Raw genomic sequence first — 23,274 nt, forward strand, 5'->3', positions numbered from 1 at the left:
TCGAGGGCTGCCCCGAAGCCGCCCCAGCACGGGGAGCTCGCCTGTCCCCGTGGCATCCCGGCTTGGGCTCGCTTCGGGAAGCAAGTGTTAGCGCTCCGGGCAGCCCCTCTCCCCTTTCCCACTGTTTTCCCCCCAAATCCCGGCTTCCAACAGCCTCTTTCCCAGGGGACACACAGTGACAGTGCCCGGTGACCCCGCTTTGGGAGGGACTGGGGGGTCTCTCGCCTCCGGCTTGTCTGTGTACGAGGACCGTTTGTTTTCCTCCTCCGGCAGGTTGTCCGGAGGGAGCGCCGGGAGCGGAGCAGCGTCTCTTGGCCAGACGGCCTGGAATTCGGCAGCTGGATCCGACCCGGCCTCGCCATCGCGGCAGAGACGGGGACCTGGCACCTCCCGTGTCCCCCTGGGGCCAGGCGCCCGGAGATGCTCCGGATGCCCGGGGATGCTCCGATTTGGGGGTCCATGGGGATGCTCCACTTTGGGGTCCCCAGGGGATGCTTTGGCTGCCTGAGGATGCTCTGGTTTGGGGTCCCCCGGGGATGCTCCGGTTTGGGGTCCCCCGGGGATGCTCCAGTTCAGGGCAGGACATGGAGGAGATGCTTCCGCATCCCCCTGGGCAGGATGCGGCCCCTGAAGCAGCAGTGCGAAGCCAGCGAGGAGCGGGGAATATTTTTGGGCTGCCGGGGGCCACGGCCAGCACACAGGGGCAGCTCCTGCCGTGGCGGTGATGCTCCGAGCCCCGCTCAGCCCTCACCCCATGGCTTGGCCCCGGGGAGGTGGTGGGGCAGCACAGCCCCCCCTCCCCCGCCCCCAGCCCCTCGGGGCGGGGGGGGCACCGAGAGGAGGGTCCCAAGCAGGCGCAGCGCCTCTGCTTTTCCCTTTCATCCCTTGCCTGCGCCTGCTCCCTTTCAGCCTGAAACGTGGGTTTCTCGCCTATTTTGGGTTGGCTTTTCGGCTGGGTTCCTTTATTATTTTAATTTAGGCACTGTCATTATATTTTCCATTATTTAAAAAGAAAAAAAAAAAAAAAGGAAAGAAAGAAAGAAAGAAAGAAAGGCGGTGAGCAGCTTCCCAAGGCCCTTTCCAGCTCCCGGCTGCTGCTCAGAGCAGCTTTTGTTCCCGGCCAACGCCGGGACGTGCTCGTGGGGCTCAGCGCGGCGGCAGCCCGTGTCCTCCCCATAGGGCCAGTGGGGTTTTTTTTGGGGGGGGGATGCACCCCGATGCTGGGATACTCAGGATACTGGGAAGGAGGGGGAGGGGGCTGTGCAAACAGCAGCCTCAGCCCCGCCGCAGGGGCCCCGGCAGCACCGAAGGACGTGCCGATGTGCCGGCACACCGTCCTGCTCATTTAGGTTGGGCTCCGGCCATCCCTAATTGCTGGCGGGGTGGGACGGGAGCTGCTGCCGGCTCCCGGGCTCCTTTTTTCCCTTCCCCGCTTTGCTATTCCCTTTTGGCCGGGGGCCGGGGGGTAACAAGAAGCAGCTGAGCCCGTCCCGGTCCGGCCGCCCCCACCTGCCTTTCTCATCACGACGGGGAGATGCATCCCGCCGGGAGCCATCCCGGGATGTTTCCATCCCTCTCTCTGCATCCCGGGCACCGTCGGAGCTGGACGGACCCACCAGCACTGGGCGCAAGCGGGGAGTGGGGGCAGTTTTGCGTCAGCACTTCGCCCACCCCAAAACCCACATCCGGGACCCACCGCACCCCATCGCGTGCCCAAAGCTGGGGGGGGGGGGACGGGACGGGACACGACACACCGAGGGGATCCTCCTCCCCCAGACCCCCACCTGCCCATCGCGGAGCTGAGCCAGGAGCGCCGCCTGTGCCAAGGGGCTGGAAAGGCCCCAAAAGGGTAGTTTTTGACCCCAAAGCCATTGCATCGCAGAAAACCCCTCTTGGCTCTCCATCCCGCAGCCTGTGGGTCTGACGTGGGGTCCCCACGGGGCTCTCCCCCCATCCCCCAAACCCAACCCCAGCCCCACCTGGTACCCCCCTCCGGAGCCACCGCGGATCGTGCGGAGCCCCGTGCCGGTGGTTTCTGCTAACGATTACGAAAATTGGAGACAAAAGTGTCCCAGCGGCGGCCTTGGACACAGCCGCGTAATCAGCCCGGGCGGGACTGGGGGGCTCGGCATCGCCTGGAAGCCGGGAGGGGCCGGGGGGTTATTTTGGTACCCGATGATGCTCTGCGGCACACAGTTGGGGTGCGGGTCCAGCCGGCCCCAGCCAGTGCTGGGGGGCATTTGGGGATGGGGGTCAGGAGCCGGGGAAGGGGGGTCCTTGTCCCTGGGGTTGGAGGGTACGGGACCCTCGGGATGGGGTCTGTGGGTTCAGCTCCTGCTCGGAGGGTCCCACAGCCGGGGGGAGGGGGAGCAGCAGGAGGATTTTGGCTGCAGCCCCCCAGCCCAGCCCCTGACCCCGGGCGGGTTTCCAGCCCTCGGGAATGCGGGGCTGGGCCGGACACCCAGCACGGACCTCCCGCAAACCTGGCACATCGCTGCCTGCGTGCCCCTGGCTCCTTCTCCGTGTCCCTGGGATCGGGGGGAGGGGGACCCCTGGACACCCCCTTGGCTCTCCCCTGCACCCATCTCCCCCCCCCCACCAGTCCCCAGAGAACCCCGTGGTGTGATGCTGGAGGTGCTGGCTGGCAGCGGGATGGGATGTGGCGAGACGGAGCAGGGCGCAGCTGCAAATGGGGGTGTCCGAGCGGCCCCCCCCTTTGTGTGGCTGCTGACTGTGTGTGGGGGGGTTTTTTTGCCCCATTTTATTTCCCGGCGCCATAAATAGCAGCAGAGCCGCAGGAGCTGCTTCCATCTGCCCTGCCTGCCCAGCTGCCTCCGACCAAGCCAACCAGATGGTGGAAAACAATCCTGCCCGCTGGCGCTCCCCCCGGTCCCCTCCGGTCCCGTCCCGTCCCCCCCCCCCGCCCCCCGGCACTGCTGCCAGCGGTACCCGCAGCGGAGCATCCACCGGCTCTCCCCGCTGATGGGGGACGTGGCTCCCGGTGGGGCAGCTCCCAGCACCCGGAGACCGACAGCACCCAGGGATGGCAGCACCCATGCTTTGGGGGGCAGTGGGGGGGGGGTGGGAGCCCCACAATGGGGTCCCCACGTTTTAGGTGTCCCAACTGTGCCGCGGCGTTGCCAACCCGACGTGCCGGTGGGTTCCCAGCCGGGCGGGATGGGGAGAGGGGTTGGGATTTGGCCACCGGTTTGGTGAACATCCCCCGTCCCCCCAGGTGCCCCGTGTCCCCTTTGATCTCGCTGAGCGGCCGCATCCAGTATAAGGGTGAAAAAATGCCGCGGCGCGGCCAAACCGTGTTGTAAATGGGAAATGTTGTCCCGGGAGCGGAGAAGGAGGGGGGGGGGGGGGATTTGGCTGCGTAAACGCAGCCTGTTCCATTACAGCATCCGCCGGGAGCCATGGGTGGGAGGGGGCGCGGGGCAGGGGGGGCGCGGGACGCCTGCAAAACCCAGTACCGCAAGCCATGGGGGGGGACGGACAGACGTCGGACGGACAGACATCAGACGGACAGACGGACACGCTGCCTTTCATCCTGGCCGGGGTCACCCAGTGGGTGCCCAACTCCTGCGTCAGGCGCATCCCCATGTAGGGGGGGAACATGGGGCTGGATGGGTTCCCCCCCCTCCCCCCCCAGCTGCCACGTCCCCTAACCGCGGGGAACTGGCGCGGTTCCCCCCGCACCGCGGCCAACCGGCTGAACGGGGCCCAAGGCAAACAGGAGCTGCCGGCACGGTGCTACCGTGTAGGGTGGGAGGCGATGGGGCAGGAGGTTGGGTGGGGGGACACACACACAGAGGTCTGGGCACCCCCCCACCCCCCCGGAGAAGCCCAGCAGCCAGGCGGGTGTACACACAACCGTATATTTCGTAATAAATAATGTACAAATCCGCACGCGCCCTCGGCACGCACCGGCACCGCTGCCGCCGGGTCGCATCCTGCCACCGCCTCTCGCTCGCTGCCCTGGCCCCGGCGCACCCCAGGAGATGGGGGGGGTTTCTCTGCGCTGGGGAGGGGGGTTTAAGAAATGCATTTTTTTTTTTTTTTTTTTCTCCCTGGGATAAAGACAGTTGGGACAAAACGCTGCTCGAGGGCAAAATAGCCGTGTCGGAGGCAGCAGGATGGGGGCAGGATGAGACCCGGCCGGGCTCTGCAGTGAGTTGGGGGGAAGGTCGCGGGGAGCGAGCCCGGCGTCGCAGCCGTGCCGCCGAGCCCCCGCGCCCGGCTGGAGAGCTGGCACCGCGCCGTGCTGGGGCAGAGAGCACAGGGAGGGCTTTTTCTCCACATCCTCGGGGTTTTTTTCCCCAAAAGAAACCCCACGTTTCCTTGCGGGGTGCAGGGCAGCGATGCAGCGGGTGACGCCGGCAACCTCGGCCAACGCCGGCCCCGGCGCGGGCACACGGGAGCCCCGCCGCTGGGCACGGGGCAAAGCACCGGGCAGGGGACCTCTTCCCATCCCAGCCCCTTCCCCTATTCGCTTCCGCCCCCTCTTTTATTCTTTTTTATTTAAATAACCCCCGTGGGGCCGCGGCCCCGCTGCCGGCACCACCGGCACCGCGGTCCCCGGGGCTGAGCACCAAGAGCTGCCCCGCACGGGGCTGGGGGGGTGGAGGGCAGGGGCAGCACCGGGGAGGGGGAGCAAAGCCAGCGGGGGCTGCCCCGCTGTCCCCCCCCTCCCCACGTCCCGGCGGACCCCTGCCCCGCTGTCCCCCGGGCGCACGGCGGGAGGGTCCCACTCCACGTGTCCTCTGTGTGTGTCCCCTCAATCGTTATAAATGAGTGTGGGTAAAAGCGATGGGGAAAGAGGGCAGAACGGAGCCGGGGAGGGGGCACCAGGGGGGGCCGCGGTGCTCACGGCTGCCCCCGGCTCCGTCCCGTCCTCCGCTGGCCGCTGGGGGTCCGGCGGGTGGCCGTGGGGCCCGGGGCTCGAGCGCCGGAGGCAAAGTCCATCACCTCGGGGGGAGCCCGGCGCATCTCGCCGGCCCCCATCTCCCGCCGGATCTCGGCCAGCGCCTCGGCCGGGGCCGTCAGCAGGCGCTGGAAGAAGCTCTCCCGCCCCGCCGGCCGCTCCTGGCAGGTGAAGGTGACGGCCGTGCCGGTGTCCGCCTTCATCTCCCGCGAGAAGCCGTCGGAGGTGCCATCGAAGCAGCGGCCGATGGCGATCTCCTTGGCCAACCGCGGGTTCTGGTCCGTCACCGTGTAGATGCCATAGTTGTGACCCAACGGGTCAACCGGTGCCAGCATGGTGAAGGCGGCCGTGTGGTTGTTCTCTGCCACGGGCGGGTGACGGTTCAGGTACTCCTGGAGGAGGCTGTTGACGGCCGTGCGGCGGCAGCTGCCCTGGGGGATGATGGAGACCAAGGTGCGATCCACCAGGCTCTGGTCGAAGAGCATCCCACTGCACTTGAACTCCACGCAGGCGCCCGAGGTGTTCTCCAGCAGCATGTCCCGCACGCTACGGGTGTCACGCAGCCCGTAGAGCTGCCCCCGGGTGCGGGGGTGGCTGCCCCCCACATTACGGGACCTCACCATGTACTCCTGCGGCCCCTCGATCTGCACCTTGATGAAACAAGCCCTGAACTCCTGAGGGTTGGGCCACCATGAGAGGTAGTCGCCGGTCCAGGAGGTCAGGTCGCTCTCCTTGAAGGGCACCACGTTGTACTCATACTTGTCCACCTCCACGCGGTAGAAGCGGAGGTGGTTGGCGCTGACCGGTGCCTCCTCGCACTCCTCGAGGCTGCGGTAAGGGTAGATGGGACCGTTGGTCTCGTCAACATTGTTGGGGTCGGGCTTGGCCACGTTGATCTGGAAAGCCGTCTTCTTCAAGTTGGGGTCATCGTGGTCCAACCGGCGGTAGCCCAGCTTGCCCAGGTAGGGCTGGGACACCCCAACGGCGTTGGGGTTGAGCTTGGGGCTGGATGCCACGGCTTCCAGCTCCTCTCCGCCCAGCGTGGCGGTGACATACGCCGAGTAGGCATCGGGGCGCTGGCTGTCGCAGAAAGCGGGCAGGCAGGCGCCGTTGGGGCCCGTCACCACGCTGTCGAAGCGACCCCATGCCCGGGGGTTAGCGGGGTAGCCGGGCTGGGGCTCCAGGTTGATGAGGCTGATGACCACCCCTTCCAGTTGCTCGTAGGGGTTGAACTTCTCATTGCTGTAAGCCCTGACCTTGACGAAGCAGCGGCGGTCCTCCGGCACGTCCAGGTTGAAGAGACGTCGCTCCCGGATCTCCAGGTTCCCCACCAGGAAGGTCCTCTCCTCCCTCTTCCTCCGGCTCCCCCCGGCCGGCCGGAGGACCCCCTCCTCCTCCCACAAGCCAGTCTCGGGGTTCAAGGACCACAACTTCATCTTCTGCAGGTGCTCCGGCATCCAGACCTGCCCCGCGTCCATCCGCACCTCCACCGGCCCCGTCTGCAGCGCCGCGCCGCTCTCCCCTTCCCGAAAATCCACGGCAAACATGCCGTAGGTCCGCAAGGGGACAATCTCCCCCTCGGTGTCGGTGAAGCTGAGGTCGCTGGAGGCGGCGCCGGCTGTGGCCATGTCCCTGGGGTCTAGGAAGGTGACACTGGCTTTGACTGTGCCCTTGAAGACCTCCCCGGAGGGACGGAGGAAGGCACCGGCGGGAAGGACGAGCTCCCCGATGGGCTCCCGGCCACTCGCCTCCCCCAGCGGGATAGAGTTGCTCCGGCTGCCATCCAGGTCCACCGGTTCCTTCTTCCGCAGCATCTTGACCTCCTGGTAGACGGCACCGCCACGGCGGTTGAAGGGCAGGACCTTGACGGCATCCACGAACCTCTGCTGCCGGTCCACGAAGCGAGCCACCAAGCGCTGCGTGTCCGGCGGCACCTCGATGGTGAAGGAGCCCTTGTAGCCGGTGAAGCCGACCTTCCTCCCACCCAGGAAGATCTGCCCAAAGCGCAGCGGCTCGCCGGTGTCGGCCGCCGTCACCCGTCCCTGCACCAGGACACGGGGCTGGGCGCAGGGTCCACAGCCACACTCGGCCACCACCTTGACGGGCAGCAGGGAGCCGGCGCAGGGGATCTCCCGCATCTCCATCCTCCGCACCCCGCAGCACCGCCCCGCGTCCGCCCCACACCCCGACTGGTCGGCCGGGCTGCCGGCGCACGGGGCGGGCGGGCAGCGCCCCACGTTGTAGTAGCGGGAGCCGGTGGCATCCTGCGGGCACTCGCTGGGCAGCTCCACGAGGCTCGGCTCAGGCTCCGGCTTGCAGCTCTGCTGGCCCTGAGCTGGGGGGGACAAGGGGGACAGAGAGGTTAGGGTGACTGTCCCCACTGCACGCCCCGTCCCGGCGCGACGCCCATCCCGTTCTCACCCAGCACGGTGAGCTGTGCCGGCGCCGATTTGATGGCGCCCGCCTCGGTGCTGGCTTTGCAGTGGTAGGTGCCGGCTTGCTGCGGCGCCAGCCCGCGCAGCGTCAGGCGGCTGCCGTACCGGTGCGCCTTCCTCTCCAGCATTGTCCCGTTGTGGTACCTACGGGGACGGGGACGGGCTCAGCGGGGACGCGGTGGGAGCTGCCTTTCCTCGCCGTCCCCGGTCGCGGCTTCCCGCTGCCCGGACCTCACTCACCAGTAGTATTTCTTGGGCACGGGGGTGCCCGAGGCTTTGCAGCAGAAGGTCACCTCCTGCCCGGCCACCCGCACCTTCGCCTTGGGGTGCAGCACCATGTAGGGCTTCTCTGCAGGGGAGGAAGGCGGCAGAGGGTGCGCCGTGCATCCTTGGGGGAGGTCCCTCGAGGGGTGCACGGCTCGTCCCCCCCACCCCCCGCCCCGCTACTCACCCAACCTCTGCAGCATCACGTGTGCCACCGCCACGCCGGAGCCGTTGGAGGTGACGGGTGCCACTCCCGGGGCGAAGCCCTCGCGGTGGGCGCTGACGTTGGCGGCGGTGCCCTCGCACACCCCCGCCGCCGAGAAGTGCCCGCGGGCATCGCTGCGGGCCAGCAGCACCGGCGGGCGGCCCTCCAGGTAGATGCGGGCGTCCGGCAGTGCCGCGCCGCCGGCGGAAACGACGGTGCCCCGCAGCGTGTGGCCGGGGCAGGCTGTGGGGCGGCATGGCGCTCAGACCCCACGGCCACAGCCGGGCTACGCGGGTCTGGGGCACCGGGGGAGGGGGTCCCCGCATCCCCGAGGACGGGTACCTGGGCAGGGCGAGGGGGGGCACTTCTGCACCTCGACGGGGCGGCCGGCGCACGGCACCTTCTTGGCTTTCTTGCAGCTCCGGCGACGGACGCGCGTCCCGGCGCTGCCGCAGCTGCGGGAACAGGGGCTCCAGGCGCCCCACTCCATCCACGCCGACTCTGCGGGGGGAGGCGCCGGGCGGACATCGGGCACCACGCTTCCCCCTCCCAAGCCCCCCAAGCCCCCCAACCAGGGCTGCCCCTGCCCCACAGGGACACCCCGGGAGGCTCCATCCCGCTGCCCGTGCCCGGCCGGCCCCGGCTCACCCCACGCAGCCCCGCCAAGCTATTTTTACCAGCGTGGCGTCTGTTATTGCAATTAAGCTGACGATGTGCAGCAGCGGGGGCCGGGAGAGGAGCCGGAGGAGGCTGGGGGGTGGGGGTGGGGGGGGGGGGGAATGGGGAGGGGGTGCCGGGGTCCCTACCTGGGCAGGGGCCGGCGCTGCACGGCCGTCGCTCCACGGCTTTGCCTTTGCACTTGAGCTCCTTGAGCGCGGCCACCAGCCGGGCGTTGACGCAGCGGCGGGTGCGGGTCTGGGTGCCGCTGCTGCCGCAGGCGCTGCGCGAGCAGGGGCTCCAGGAGGACCAGTGCGACCAGTAGATATGGTCTGGGGAGGGGGGGGTGGGGTGGAAGTGGGGATGCAGAGGCGTTAACTGGTGACCCACCACCGGTACCCAGCTCCACGGCGGGCACGTTGCCCCCGGGATGATGCCCGGCGCCGGGCACTCAGGGGGTCATTGCTGGAAGGGGGGGGGGGGAGCTCTGGTGCAGCCGCAGATGCGACGGCACCCGGTGGGATGTAGCAGCCGGGGTGGGGGTGGGGGGTGACCCCAAAGTGCCAGCGGGGTCCGGGCGCTCACCCAGCGGGCAGAGGAAGCGGATGTGGTAGTTGGAGCAGGTCTTGCCCTGCGGCTGCTCTTTGTTGACGCAGCGAAAACCCTTCTTGGGGCTGACGTGCACCACCTCGCCCACCTCCTCGGGCAGCTCCCACTCGGTGGTGCGGGCCTGGATGGCCACCGGCCGCTCGCAGACGCGCCCGCGGTAGTAGAAGCGAATGGCCTCCAGGCTCTCGTAGTCCCCGTCCCCCCCGGGGTGGTCGATGTTGAACCAGGACGTCCACTCGGCTCCTCTGCCTGGGATGGAGAGAGCCCTGAGTGTGCAGATGGGGAGCAGCCCCCCCTTTCCCCCGGTCCCTAAGCCGCCCGGGGGGCCACCGGGCTTGGGGACAGTCTGGGGACATTGAGGGCCGCGTGGACAAAGGACGAGCGGATGAAGCGCGCGGGGATGGATGCGGCGCGGGAGCTCCGGGGAGTGCAGGGTGGACCCCGCGTCCCTGCTGCGAGGGTCCCACGGGGGGAGATGGCACCTCCCAGCTTGGCGTGGTGGGCATTGCGCCCCGCAGCCCCTTGGGGGTGTCCCCAGCTGCGGGTCCCCGCTGACCCGGTGTCCCGCGGGGGCTCGGGGACAGCCGTACCTGCCGTGTCCAGGTCGAGGTCTGCCAGGCTGGGGGCTGCTTTCCAGGGCTTTCCCACCGTGCCGCTCTTGCCCGGCTCCGAGTCGTTCTCCAGCGGCTCTGGGGGAAGCACAGGACGAGAGCACCCAGCGCTGGGACACCCTCTCCCCCCGGCACCCAACGGCACCCAGCCGGTCCTTTGCCGAGCGCTGGGCACCAAAGCACAGCGCAGCCAGCGCCGGGGCACACCGGGGCCCAGCGGGGATGGGGACCCCCTGCCCTGACCCCCCCCGACCCCACATCTCCTGCCGGGTAAGGGGCTCGGGGCAGGATTTACCGGCTCCATGGGGCCAGGCTGGTGGTGTCACCGTCTGGGGTGGCTGAGGACGGGCTGTGACCTCCTGGCTGGCCGGGGACGGCCCGAGGGGTTGCGAAGACGGTGCCGCGTGGTGAGTGCAGCCACGCCGGGGGCCGCGCCACCTCCGTGGGCTCCGTGCCGGGGACAAATGCTGCCCGCAAGCCCCCGGCTGCCCCGGGGCGAGCTCGTCCCCAGAGGTGATGTGGGACGAGGAGCCGAGCCGGGGTGCCCACGCCACGCAGCCACCGCGCCGAGGCCACAGCACGAACCCCGTGTCACACCAAGCCCCCACAGCCAAACTGGGAGGCGGCAGGGAACTGGGCTGTAAAACCGCCGACCTGGGTGGGGGGAGCGAGCCGGCAAAGCCGAGACACCGCCACGGCACCGCCGCGGCGCAGTGGATGTCACCACGTCCCGCGAGAGGGAACCCCGGGGAGCCCTGCCCTCCTGCCCCCCGTGTGGGTGACCCTGGGTGCTGCGACGGGGGGTTCAGCCGTGCAGGGGGGGCACAGATGCAGGGAGCGGGACCCTGGTGCCTGTCACCCGCGGTCACCGGGCAGGATGCGGCCGAACACCCAAGGCACCCCCTTGCGCAGCCCGGACCGCTGTGAGCACCCCACGGGCACCCCACAGCCAGGCAGGGGGGCACCATCCCTCCACCAGCAGCAATCCCATGGCAGGGGGGAGCCTGTCACCTCCTGTCCCCTCCCCAGGTGGCAGGGAGCTGGGAGACAGCAGGACCCATCGCAGGTGGATGGAATTTGTCCTCCGACCGGGGACATTCCCGGCTCGGTCTCGCCCGGATGCTGCGCGTGGCACCTTGCGGAGACCCCCCTGGGGTTGGGGGACCTCAGCAAAAGCCCCATGGAGCAGCTGGGGTGGCTGAGCCAGCCGGGGGTCCCGCAGGCGGTCAGCGGAGCCGGCAGGGCTGGCGGGGGGACACGGCGTGGGACACGTCCCCGTCCCTGCAGTGACATGGCTCCGGGGAGGGCAGAGCCACCCTGAGCATCGCCAACACCTCCTCCCACCGGTGGGACCATCCCCGGCCGCGACCACCACCCCCGGCGCACCCCTGACCCCGGCGCACATCTGTCCCTGGCGCACATCTGTCCCTGGCGCACATCTGTCCCTGGCGCACATCTGGCGAGCGCTCAGCCCCTTCCCCACCCTGCCCCGCGCCGCCGCTGCCGGCCCCCGGGGAGGGCAGGGATGCCCCCGGCCCCCGGCAGGGATGGGTGCCCGCGCTGCGCTCAGGCGGCACAGCCGGCCTTACCTGTGGCGCCGGCACCGTGCAGGGCGGCGAGAGCCAGGAGGGCCAGCGCCAGCTCCCCCATGGTTGCCCGCGCGGCGGCAGGGCGGCCGGTGACTGCGAGCGCGGCGGCACCGTGGGTCTATATATGAGGCCTTTCCCCCTCACGCCGGCAGACAGCAGCAATCGGCTCCTGGCACGCGGTGCCGTCGGCTCTGCCGGGGCTGGATCGGTGTCAAGAGGGAAGCGGGAAGGAGCCCTCCCCGGCGAGCCGGCCGCACGCTGCCGCTCACCGCTCCAGCCCGGGAAACTTGAGGGTTTGTTTTTGCAAAGCTGCTAAAATTGGATGCACTGGGGAATGCGGAGGGGAGGGAGAGGGGGGAGATAAAAAAAAAAAAAAAACAAAACCAAAAAAAAAACCAAAACCAAAACCTGAGCGAGCGAGCCTGGCATCGGCGATCCTGCGGTTGGGGGTCGGGGTGCCAGCGCTGCCCTGGCACCCGCTGCCTGGGGGGGGGCACGGCGGGCTGGCGGGGCCGGTGGGCGCCCGCGCCGTGACCTGACCCACGTGGCTGTGCCGGAGCCGCCCGCGCCCCTGTGCCGAGCTGGAGCTGAGGCCGTGCAGAACTCGGTGCACCCGTGGCCTCGGCTGCCCCCGGGCCTGCGGGATGCACAGCACCCAGCGGCGCTGGCGCGTGATGGCCAGAGGTGGGGTGACGGGGTGGGGGACACCATCCCCCATCTCCCCCCCCCCCTCCCGGGTCACCCCCAAAGCGCAACCGCTGACGGTTGGGGACCGCAGCCCCCTCCCGCAGCCCGGCCGGCGGAAATCCCGCCGCATTCCCTGCATTCCCCGGGACTCCGGCTGCACCGAGCTCCCCCGGGTCAGGGGAAGGGGGGGGGGGGAGCTCCCAGCGCTGGTGCGGGGTCACGAACACCCTCTCCGCCGGGACAGGTGGGGACGGTCCCCAGCGGTGGCTCGTCACTGCTCTCCCTGTTAATTAAAGACCCCACTTCGGGGGGGCTGCTCCCGCGACCCTTCCCCCCGGCACGTTCAAGGGTTTCAAGCTATGGGGGGGGGACAGATACGTCCCCCACGGCACAGGGGACCCCACAGCCGCCCGCGGGACCCTGGTGGCTTCCCACGTCCCCATGGGACGGGCGCTGGAGGAGGTGACACTGGGTCTGTCCCCAAAGGCGGGTTGGCCACAGGTCCCGGGGGAGGCGGTGTGGACACGGGGTGCGGAACCGAGCGCTTGGCACGAGCCCCCTGCCCAAACCCTGCCAGGAGGCCACCGTCCCCTCGCCCCACGTCCCCAGGCAGACCCCGACCCCAGGGACGAGCCACCACCAGGGAAGAGCGCTTTATTCCCGGGGGGCTCTCAGGGCCACCACGCACTCGGTGCCGGGGTACTCGGGTGGGTTGAGCTCAAACTTCTTCTGCACGTCGTAGGGGAGGAACCGGCCGGCCACGAAGTGCTGGCGGCCCAGGAAGCGGCGGGCGCACTGCTTGGGGGCCGACAGTGACACCAGGACGTCGGGGCTGATCCCACCGCTGCCCCCGGCCTCCGCGTCCCACCCTGCGATGGCAAAAAAGACACGGGGAAAGGGGGAGGGGGTCAGGGGGTGGCCCCAGGGGACCCGGTGCTGGAGATGGGGAGGGCACAGGGCGGAGGATGCTCTGGGGGTGATGGAGATGGGGAGGGCACAGGGAGGATGGGGTGCGTGTTTCCCCCCCCCCCCCCAGCATCGCCGCCCTGCGCAGCTCCGGCCCCATCCTGGCACCGTGTGGGGTTTTTCTTGGTGGGGATTCACCGGCGGCCGTGCCGAGGGCTCCTGTTTGCTCCTGCGGCCGCGGGAGGGGGGGACGCGGCGGTGGGGGGGGCGTATGTGATGGCAATTCCAGGCCTGGCCAGCAGACACCCGGGTGTTTTCAAATTACATCATGTCTCAGTTCAGGGAGTTTGTTATTTATCGTGGATGCCCTGAACGCATCCGCGGGGAGCGGCCGCCAGCCCCGGCTCCCGGCAGGGATGCTGCCAGCCTTGGGGGGGCGGGGGGGGGGAAGCAGAGCAGGGGGGGCATCCCCAGGGCTGTCCCCACCCTGGGAGGACACCGCGGGGGCTCCTCGGCCGCCCGGGTGCTGAGCCCAGGGTGGGCAAGGTGATGAGCTTGGGGGGTCCCATCCTGCCTGGGGGAGGGGGGGGGGGGGAAGCGCGGTGCCGGACCTGATGGCACGTCCAGGCTGACGATGGGGATGCGGACGTGCTTGAGGGTGGCCAGGATGGCGGCGCAGGGCTCCCTCCCCTCGCCTGCCGCCCCCTCGGCTCCCAGCACCGCGTCCACCACGGCATTGTAGGCGTCGTTGATCAGCTGCACCTGAGGGGGGGGGGGGGGGACGGACACACAACACAGTGGGCAGCGGGTGGGGGGTCTCCCCCAGCCCCCCCCTCCCCCCGGCACAGGCACCGAGCCCACGCGGGGATCCCGTTTTCCTGCATAAATAGACTCACCCAGCAGTTACTGCCAAAAAAATCTTCCCCCCCCCCTCCCCGCCACCCCCCCCCCCAAGCTGAGGTACGGAGGAGGGGGGGGACGCGGTGGCGGGGCAGAGCGCGGCACGCCGAGACGCGTGGCCCCGGCCAGGGCAACGCTTTCGGGTCGCATTCCTCCCGCCGAGCCCGGCGCTTCCAACAACAACAGAGCCGGTGGCTGGCGGGGCCGCGGCGGCCGCCGCTGGATTTCATGGCATCCCCGGGCTCCCAGCAGAGCCGGGGGCGGGCGGGGAAGGAATTAAAAAAAAAAAAAAAAAAAGAATAATAAAAGAATAATAAACTCAACCACGTCAGCCGGTGAGCGCGGCGGCTCCCGGGGGCTCACCTCGGTGGGGAGGTAGGAGAGGAAGGGGATGTCCATCTTCTCGCACTGCGTCGTGAAATCCCGGTACAGGGGGTCCGGGGAGCGTTTGGGGTAGAAGATGGTGGGTTCGTAGTCCTGCGCAGTGGAGAGCGGGGATGCGGCGTTAGAGCCCGGCACTGCTCAGGGATGAAGAGGAGGAGGAGGAGGAGGAGGAGGAGGGGAGGAAGATACCTACAAAGATCCGCAGGTGCCGGGCACACACCAGTCCGATGGCCCCATTCTGCGCCGGGCCACACACCACCAGCACCGTGGGCTGCTTCCGCGGCAGGGAGGGCAGCGGGAAGGCCTGGCGAGAGGAGACGGGGATGTCACACCGCTGCCAAGCCCCGTCCCCCCGGGTCGGCCCTGGGGATGGCACCCAGAGCCGGGGACGTGGCGGGGACAGGGGGACCAGAGCTTGAGGGTAGATGGACCCCCGGTGGGGACGTGCTGCTGGGTGGGCAGCATGGGGCATGGTGGGATGGGGACGATACCCAAGGTGGGTTGGGGACGGCACCCATGGGCAGGACAGGGCAAGTGATGGGATGGGGATGGCACTCACGACAGGACTTGGATGGCACCCAGGGCAGGGCAGGGCCCACAGTGGGATGGAGATGATGCCCACGGTGGGATGGGGACGATGCCCACAGTGGGATGGGGACGATGCCCATGGTGGGATGGGGACGATGCCCACGGTGGGATGGGGACGATGCCCATGGTGGGATGGGGATGATGCCCACGGTGGGATGGGGATGATGCCCACGGTGGGATGGGGACGATGCCCATGGTGGGATGAGGATGATGCCCACGGTGGGATGGGGACGATGCCCATGGTGGGATGAGGATGATGCCCAGGACAGGGATGATGCCCGTGGCGGGACGGGGCTCCCCGCCAGCCTGCAGGGAGGTGGCCGCGCGCTCCACATACCAGCAGCCTGCAAAGGGAGGCTCTGTTTATCCGTTGACGGATTTTTTCCTGCTCACGGAGCCTGGCTCCTGGTCCCATCCAACCGCCAGAGACCCGAGCGGCACGGCCTGCTCGCAGCCGCCGGTGCGCTGGACAAAGCCACGCTTGCCTGGCCCTGGCCCTGCCCCGGCGCCGGCCGCGCTGCCAGCTGCCTCGGGGCTTCTGGGGACGTGCCGGGAGGGGACGATGCCGGGGACCTTGGCTGGGTGGGGGGACACCCAAGCTGGGGTCCATGGGTGCTCTCCCCGGCTCAGCCCCACGAGGTAGAGAAGGATGCTGAGCCCCACGAGGAGGATGCTCGGCCCCACGAGGAGGATGCTGAGCCCCACGAGGAGGATGCTCAGCACTGCTCTCCCCAGCGGGGGCTGGTGGTGGAGTGGGGGATGCTGCCGTACCCCCAGAAGGGTGGGCAGCCCCACGTCGTGTGACCAGGACCGGCCCCGGCGATCCAGAGAGGCTCCAACACCCAAAGATGTCCCCTCCTCGGGCACCTCCTGTATGTGCCCTTAGAGAAGGGGAGGGCAGAGCACGGTCCAGACACCTCCAACGGAAAAGCTGAGCCGGGCGGGCGCGGAGCTCGCCGGCCTCCGCGGCACAAAGCTGCCCTTGATGCTGCACCTCCGCTCGCCCACGCTGCTTCCTCCTCCTCCTCCTCCTCCTCCTCCTCCTCCTCCTCGCATCCAGCCCAAGCACTTGGGGCTCCCAGCGAGAGGAGAGCGTTGCCGGGGCATGGGGAGCCCCCCGGCACCCCCAGCCCCACGCAGGACAAGGGCAGTGCCCTTAACACCCCGGGGAAAGGCTGAGCATCCCCTTCCCGTGGGGGGTGTAACGCACAGCCCCGGGGGAGCCCAGTTCACCCCCGGGGAAACACCAGTGGCAAAAATACCCACCCGGGGAGCGGCCGCAGCCCTGACGCGGCCACAGCATCGCTTCCCACCGGCTCTGCCTCTGGCCCCGGCTGACCCCCGGCCCCACACCTCGGTCTGGGGCAAGAGGGTGACCACAGCACAGGGTGGGAAATGCCACGCAGGGGGGGGGACAAGGACGGGATGAGGGTGGGAGAGCAGCCGGCAGCGAAGCCCCCGGCCCCGGCGGGGTGTCCCCAGCCCCGCTGGCCGCCTCACCTTGGTGACGGCCATGGCACAAGCGTGTCCCCAGATCTCGATCAGCTGCTGCCGCCCAAACCGGTAATCCTCCAGCAGCTCCTTCTCGATGGCCTCCGCCTCCGCTTTGCTGCGGGGGGGAGAGCGGACGGCAGTGAGGACGGGGACATCCCCCCTACCCCCGGCACTGAGCCCCTGGGGACCCCGCTCCGTCCCCCAGGGGCTGCTCAGGGGCGGGCTGGGGGCTCGCAGGGCTCGGGGTGGGCACAGCCGGCGGCTCGGGGCTGGGGACGCGCACAGCCAGCAGCTTTGGGGCCCGGCCCGGCGGGGTGGGGGCCGTATTTCATGCGAGGCACGGCCCTGGCAGCGGCCCCGGGCTCGCGGGGATCGGGCTGTTATATAAAGACGAACAATGCTGCGGTTGTTCCTTCGCTGCCGAGCCCAAAAGTTGGCAGGGCCCGGGGAGCCTCCAAATTGGACAATAATTGCTGACATCTGTTGGCTCACCTGCGCCGCGGATGGGAACAGCGTGTGCCGGATCCAGCGTGCCGCCGCCGCCGCGCTTGGTATGGAAGGGACGGTGAAATCCGGCCCCCGGGAGAGGCCGGAGTCGGGATTCCGGTGGCCCAGGGGTGAAAACCTGCAGCCCCGCGGGGGGACCCCCAGCCCTGGCCATGCTCTCGTTTTGGGGGTGCACACTCACAGCTCGCTCAGTCCCGGCCGTGGGGAGGGGACCCGCCAGCCCCCCACCCCCCACAGCAATGGTGTGGTGCTATCGGCCCCGGGAGATGGAGGGGTTACGGGGCTGGGATCCTGCCAGTCGCTGGCTATGGGGTGGCCCCACACCGTCCAGGCTGACCCCACGGACCAGCCATGTCTCCTGGTGTCCTGGCAGTCCCCAGAGCCCCCATGTCCCAGCAGACCCCGTAGCACACTGACCCCCGGGTGTCCCGGCAGCCCCCAGAGACCGTTCCGATGCGACATCCCCCGGCCACCCTGGCTGACCCCACCCCGCCCCATCCCCTGGGTGTCCCATAGACCCCCATGGACCCACCACGCCCTGGTCACTCGGGCAGACCCCAGAGACCCTACAGACCCCATCCCCTGGTCGTGCTGCCAGATCCCATTGACCCCACGGCCTCTGGCTGTCCTGGCTGACCCCATAGACACCCCCCCCCAACACCCTACATGTCCTGGCAGACCCCACAGGCCCCCAGTGCTCTGGCCATCCTGGCAGACCCCCAGAAAAAACTCATCGTGCCCTGTCCCATCCCATCCCATAGTCCCGGAGATGCTGGGAGGGCTGGAGCCCCTCTGCTGGGAGGACAGGCTGGGAGAGGTGGGGGGGTCAGCCTGGAGAAGAGAAGGCTCCGGGGAGACCTCAGAGCCCCTTCCAGTGCCTAAAGGGGCTCCAGAAGAGCTGGGGAGGGACTTTTTACAAGGTCACGTAGTGATGGGGCAAGGGTGAATGGCTTCAAACTGGAAGAGGGGAGATTGAGATGAGATCTGAGGAAGAACTTCTTGGTTGTGCTGGCGGTGAGCCCCTGGCACAGGGTGCCCCGAGAAGCTGTGGCTGCCCCATCCCTGGAGGGGTTCAAGGCCGGGTTGGACGGGGCTGGGAGCAACCTGGGCTGGGGGGAGGTGTCCTTGCCCGGGGCAGGGGGGGGGACTGGGTGGGCTTCAAGGTCCCTTCCAACCCAAACCATCCTATGACTCGGTAATCTCATCCCATCTTGTCCTATCCTTTCCCATCCCGTCCCGTCCCATCCCATCCCATCCCAGTCCCCAATCCTTTGGTGCCCTCTAGTGAGTCCCAGCCCGGCCCCAGCCCCACAGCAGGGTCCCGCGGGCAAATAGGAAGGGGAAAAGGGCCAAATCCAGCCCCCGGTGCCCCCTCCCGTGCCGGGGCTGGCGGAGCCGAACGGGCCCCAGCGCAGCTGTGTTGTCGGTCACCCAACAAAAGGCACATTTCGGCTCTTACAAAGTTCCCCACGTCTGCTCCAGGGGAGAACATTGCCCGTAATCGCTGCTGGCAGGGAAACCTGGGCCCCGGCCCGGGCTGGCTCCCGCTGTCCTGGCATCGTCCCCGGGGGGGGACGTCCTGGAGCTCCCTGGGTCCTGGCTCGCCGCCCACCCGGGGAGCGGCGTGTCCCCCCCAAACGCTCCAGAGTGCACGTTCGCTATCAGCCCTCCTCGGGCTTCGCAGTTTGGCTTCGCTTATAGGGCCTGGGGACACCGGGGCGGGGGGGGGGGGGGGGGGGGAAGCTGCTCCCATGCCCTGTGCAGGGGGAGATACCCCTCAGAGCCCAGGGGAGACCCAGCAAAGTCCAGTCTGACCCAGTTCAACCCAGTTACCGGTGCATCCTGGAGAGGACAGGGAGTCAGGGCTGCTGCTGCACCAATGGGGCAGAGACCTTATGGGGAGCGGGAGGGAGAGGAGCCGATGGATGAGGGGATCGAGAGGATCCCTCCCGTGTCCCCTCCCGTACCCCGGCCCCGGGAGCAGCGCACCCCGGGCTCTGCATCCCGGTTCTGGCTCCGTGTCCCAACTCTGCATCCCGGTTCTGACGCCTTGTTTCCCTCTGCATCCCGGTTCTGTGTCCTTCCCTCTGCATCCCACCTCCGTGCCCCTCAGCTCATCCCAGCTCAGCTGCGGGACACCCCCCCGCCCCGGTATCTCCCCCCCTCGGTGCAGGCGGGGGGACACCGGAGGCACCAGCCCTGCCCGGGACCGGGGTCCCCCCCTCTCCGCTCCCCGCGCATCTGCCGGAGACATCCCTGCCGCAGCCATGGAGACCCGGGATGCAGTTGCTCTGGCAACCGAGGCTATTTGGGTACCAGTCGTGTCTGTGTGTGTCCCCCCCGAACCCACTCCCGCTGCTCGGGGGTGCGATTCCCCCGTGGGAACCTACTGCCCCGTGGGGACAACGGCACCGTGTCCCTCCCGGGAGGAACCCCGGGAACATCAGACGGGGCAGAAACCGACGTGAGGGGCGGGAGGGGTGTCCCCGGGGAGGAGGGTGTGGGGGTGGTCCGGACTCACCTCAGGTACCGGGGAGGCTCCCGGCGGGGACCGGCTGCGGAGCTCATACCGGGCAGCGGGATGGGACGAGCGGCAGAGCCCTGCGGGAGCGGCGGCTCAGCCCGCCCGCCCCCCACCCCCCCGGAGCTTCACGGTGCCGCCCGGGGGAGGCGACTCCGGTTGCCCCCGCCCCCCCCCCCCCCCCCCTCCTTCCCCGGGCTCACCCCTCCGCCGGGAGCATCGCATCGCGATGCTCCCGGCGGAGGGGTGAGCCCGGGGAAGGGGGGGGGGGGGGGGGCAGAAATCACATCCACGACCCCCCCCCATCCCGGGGTCCCTGCACCCAGCAGGGACCCCGGGAAGCACCTTCCCTCCCCCGAGAGACGGGAACACCTCGAAGACTCAAAACCTGTGGATTTTTCCTCCCTACCCCAACCCCCGACCCCGGTGGAAGCTGCATCTGCAGCATCAGAGCCCCTCCCCCCCCCAACTCCCACCGTGATGCTGAGGGATAAGTCCCCACTGCAGGGGACAAAGAGGGACTGGAAGTGCCTCTCCGGTGCTTTCGGCAGCTGGAACACGGCCTCGGCTCAGCCTCCGGCCACCTCTCGCAGCCCACCCCACCCCACGCTCCCACCCCCATCTGGGGCTCCGGGAAGGAGAGCCAGGACCCCCCCCGGGCCATGCAGGACCAGGGAAAAGCAGCAAACGCCCCGGGAACGGTGAAATTGCCCCCTAGGGGACACGGGAGCCGTACAGGAACACTCATGACACTGTGTCCGACACCGCAGCTCTGTGTGGTTTTAATAAGAGACACCAGGAGAAAGTGGCACCGCGGTGGCGGGGGAAAGTGGCACCGCGGGAAGCGCTGTGCCTCAGACGTAGTACTGCAGCCCGAATTTCTCGTTGTCCATCTCGCTGGAGGGGCGCAGGTAGTAGAGCTCGTCCAGCGTCGGGGGGACCCAGCGGTCCGTGTGGAACAGGGACTCGCCGACCTGGATGGGGAGAGCGCACTGGGGACGGGGACAGGGACAGGCAGAGCCGCTGCGCAGCCATCAGCATCCCCCTCACCCCCAGCTCTGCACCCTGACGGGGGGGGATGAGCTTTGCCCTCTGTACTGCCCCTTCTTGGGGGGGCTTCTTCCCGCTCAGGCGATCCGAGTTTCCCAAAGGATCCCACATGGAGCCAAACGCACGGGGACAGCCGCTTCCCGCCCCGGGGTGGCCTCCGGCACCCCCCCCCCCCCATCCCGGGAGTCACAAACCTTCCAGCCAGGAACGTCCTTCATGATTTTGGCCTCTTCGTCCAGGTTCTGCCGCAGCAGGCGGAGGGTTCTGCGGGGGAGGAGGAGGCTGAGCCCGGTGCGGGGGGGAGGGGGGGGTTGCAGCGCCCGGCGGGGCCCCCCCGCGCCCCCCACCCCCCGCCCGTTCGGTACCTGCGGTCCGACTCGGCCTGCAGCAGCGGCATCAGCGCGATCCGCGCCTCCAGGTCCTCGATGAGCAGCCGCCTGCGCCGGGACGGGACCCGTCAGAGCTCAGCGGGGCACCGGGAGGGGGGGGCCCGGCACCGGGAGAGCACTCGGAGGGGTCCCGGGGAGGGGAACGAGGTGCCAGAGGCGGTGACCCCTCGGGGAAGGGACGCGGAGGGGTAAAACGGGGGAACCGGGGGAGGGCGAAGCGTCCCGGGGAGGGACCGGGACGGGACGGGGTGGGGGGAGCCCCGGGGCGGGGAGGCGGCACCTGCGCTCCCGGTTCCATTTGATGATGGTGTAGTAGCCCAGGAGGAGACTGCCGACGCCGAGCGCGAAGAGGCTGTAACCTGCGGGGGAGAGAGAGCGGGTGAGGGGGCGGCACCGGAGACACCGCACCGCACCGCGCCGCACCGCACCGCGCCGCGCCGGGCCGGGCCGCCCCCGCGCAGCCGCGCGGTCCCGCTCGGCGGCCGCCGCCCACCTGAGAGGCCGCGGCGCGGGAGGTGCCGTTTGTAGTCGATGGGCCCGTACCCCCCCGGCGGGGCCATGTCCTGCTTCACCTTCGGCGCCGCCATCCCGGCGGCCGCACCGCACGTCACTTCCGCCGCGCTCGGCCGGAAGCGCTCCTGCCGTGGGGAGGGGGACGCGCATCACGTGACAGCGCCTCCCGCAAAGCGCCGCCGACCGCGCCTTAAAGGGGCAATGCCGCAGATGGGGCCCACCCGCGCCGGTGCCGGTGCAACCGGGGGGGGGCATGGGGGGACCGCGGGCCGGGAGGCGGCTGCGGCCGTGAGGTGTCACCGAGCACCCGGGCAGGAGGCGGGGAGGGGGAATACCGGGAGCCCCCGCTGCGCTCTGTGCACGGATCCTGCAGCCGGAGGGGTGCTCAGCCCCCTCCGTGCACGGCCGGTACCGGGACACCCCCCACGGGGGACCGAAGCGGCCGCTGGAGCTGCGGTGGGGGGGGGGGGGGGAGGCGGAAGGTGGGGGGCACCCGCTGGCAGGCAGCCCCCAGCCCATGGCACCCACGGGCGAGCGTGCCCCAGGAGTGCCCCCATGTGCGAGCACCCACCGGCAAAGCCTGCGCTGAACAGCCGTGCCCCCCCCCCGGCAGGCGGGCACTGGCAAACACGCTCCCACCAGTGAAGCAGCCCCGGGCAGGGGGCTCCCCGCAGCCCCTCGCACCCCAAACCCCCGGCTCTGCTCTGCCCCCGCAGCCCCGCGGTGGCCCCGCAGTCAGCACCCCCATAAATCTCTGCACCCCCCCCCCCCCCGGGGGGGTCCCAGGGCAGGAGCAGGGTGAGGACCCCCGCAGCGCCCTGTGCCCCCCGGGATGGTTTTTCCCGGCTCCGTAAGCCCTCGGACGCTTCAGATCAAGGTCACTCTTGTCTTAAGCTCTAATCGGTGGCCGTAATCCCTCGGCTGCCGCGGGGGCTTAATAACTTTGCAGATGGCACAGCTGAGGGCGAGACACGGGGGGCAGCCCGGGGAGGGGGGACACTTGGCCCGAGCCCCGCGGGCAGCAGCTCCCTGCTTTCTCCAGCGCCGCTTCGCTCCCCGACTCTGGCGGGAGCCGTGGGAGAGGGGGAAGGATCACTGCCTCCCGGCCCAAATCCTGCGGCCGGGATGCCCGGGGGACTGCAGTGCTGGGGAGGGGGGTCTGGGATAGGGGACGGGGAGGACACGGGGAGGGGTGAGCCCAGGGACGCCCGTGGTCCTCATGGGATGCGCCTCCTGCTCCTTGCCCCATCCTCCTGAGTCTGAGGGTTCGTTAGCGCTGGAACTGGGTTCTTCCTCCGCGTCGGCCTGTGTAGATGACCAACTCGCTCGGCTGCCCCGGGACCGAATCATTTCATTGCAACCGAATTTGCAGGAGAACCGAGCCGAGACGCGGGCAAAAACCCTTTCGGGGGAAGGAGCGGCCACCCCCTGACCCGCCGGCTGGCTCCTGGCCTTGTCCTCCCCCCCACTTTTGGCAGAGATGGTGTCAAACCCGACGGTGCCCCGCGATGTCCCCTGGGAAAAGTGCATCTGGAGGGGAAAACGTGAGTGTTATCTCCCTGTCTGAGCGCTTTCCCGCTGGGTGCCCCTGGAATAAGCATCACCTTCGGACGCAACCCCAAATCCGGCGCTGCGGCAGCTTCTCACCCCATCGAGAAAACAAACCCGTCCCCTCGGTCCCTCGCTGCCAGCTTTGCTCACGCGTGGAGCACCGAGCCCGGCCAGGGCACCGTCAAACCTCACCCCCCACTGCTGCTGGTTTGAGCCGCGGCTCCCCCGGAGGGGGGGTTCCCGCTCCCCGGCCCCGTTCCCACGCCGGGAGCCGTTTCCCCATCTCCCGTGTGGTCCCGTCACCGCCGTGTGCTCCGGGATCGGGCTCTGAGCTCCCCCGGGACACGGAGGTTTTCCCTTTGAGGATGCTCCAGAGAAGAGGCTGCACCCCCCGGGGGTGGGGGGGGGGGCACCCCCGCGGTGGCTGCTCCCCACCACTCCTGGACCGACGGAAACCTCCCGCTGCCTTTATTTTCCTGATTCTGAG

General features: G+C 69.3%; 3 protein-coding genes across 3 annotated transcripts; all 3 read right to left on the minus strand.

Moving 5' to 3' along the window:
- Positions 1-3,912: 3,912 nt before the first annotated feature.
- Positions 3,913-11,358, minus strand: CILP2 (cartilage intermediate layer protein 2; the record flags this gene model as incomplete). The annotated part of the gene is made up of 9 exons (XM_082495265.1): positions 3,913-7,262; positions 7,349-7,506; positions 7,603-7,711; positions 7,814-8,074; positions 8,174-8,332; positions 8,638-8,820; positions 9,074-9,346; positions 9,688-9,786; positions 11,298-11,358. The coding sequence occupies 9 exons, from the start codon at positions 11,356-11,358 to the stop codon at positions 4,870-4,872; spliced, it is 3,696 nt and encodes a 1,231-aa protein (XP_082351391.1). The 3' UTR covers positions 3,913-4,869.
- Positions 11,359-12,638: 1,280 nt separating this feature from the next.
- Positions 12,639-19,331, minus strand: YJEFN3 (YjeF N-terminal domain containing 3; the record flags this gene model as incomplete). The annotated part of the gene is made up of 6 exons (XM_082495347.1): positions 12,639-12,853; positions 13,502-13,652; positions 14,154-14,267; positions 14,368-14,478; positions 16,263-16,371; positions 19,285-19,331. The coding sequence occupies 6 exons, from the start codon at positions 19,329-19,331 to the stop codon at positions 12,639-12,641; spliced, it is 747 nt and encodes a 248-aa protein (XP_082351473.1).
- A 710-nt stretch (positions 19,332-20,041) lies between these two features.
- Positions 20,042-21,336, minus strand: NDUFA13 (NADH:ubiquinone oxidoreductase subunit A13). Its single transcript, XM_082495417.1, has 5 exons — positions 21,217-21,336; positions 21,004-21,082; positions 20,700-20,771; positions 20,529-20,598; positions 20,042-20,258 (listed from the first exon to the last, which is right to left on the minus strand). Exons 1-5 carry the CDS (start codon positions 21,308-21,310, stop codon positions 20,139-20,141), a joined length of 435 nt encoding a protein of 144 aa, XP_082351543.1. The 5' UTR covers positions 21,311-21,336; the 3' UTR covers positions 20,042-20,138.
- Between the last annotated feature and the right edge of the window lie 1,938 nt (positions 21,337-23,274).

Source organism: Vanellus vanellus, assembly GCF_965231255.1.
Source record: "Vanellus vanellus genome assembly, chromosome: 25".
Taxonomy (NCBI): Eukaryota; Metazoa; Chordata; class Aves; order Charadriiformes; family Charadriidae; genus Vanellus; species Vanellus vanellus.

Coding starts and splice junctions, on each gene's coding strand:
- NDUFA13 (XM_082495417.1), bottom strand. CDS start 21,310: ATGGCGGCGCCGAAGGTGAAGCAGGACATGGCCCCGCCGGGGGGGTAC. Junction 21,083..21,216: donor CCCGCGCCGCGGCCTCTCAG/GTGGGCGGCGGC, acceptor TCTCCCCCGCAG/GTTACAGCCTCTTCGCGCTC. Junction 20,772..21,003: donor AAATGGAACCGGGAGCGCAG/GTGCCGCCTCCC, acceptor GTCCCGGCGCAG/GCGGCTGCTCATCGAGGACC.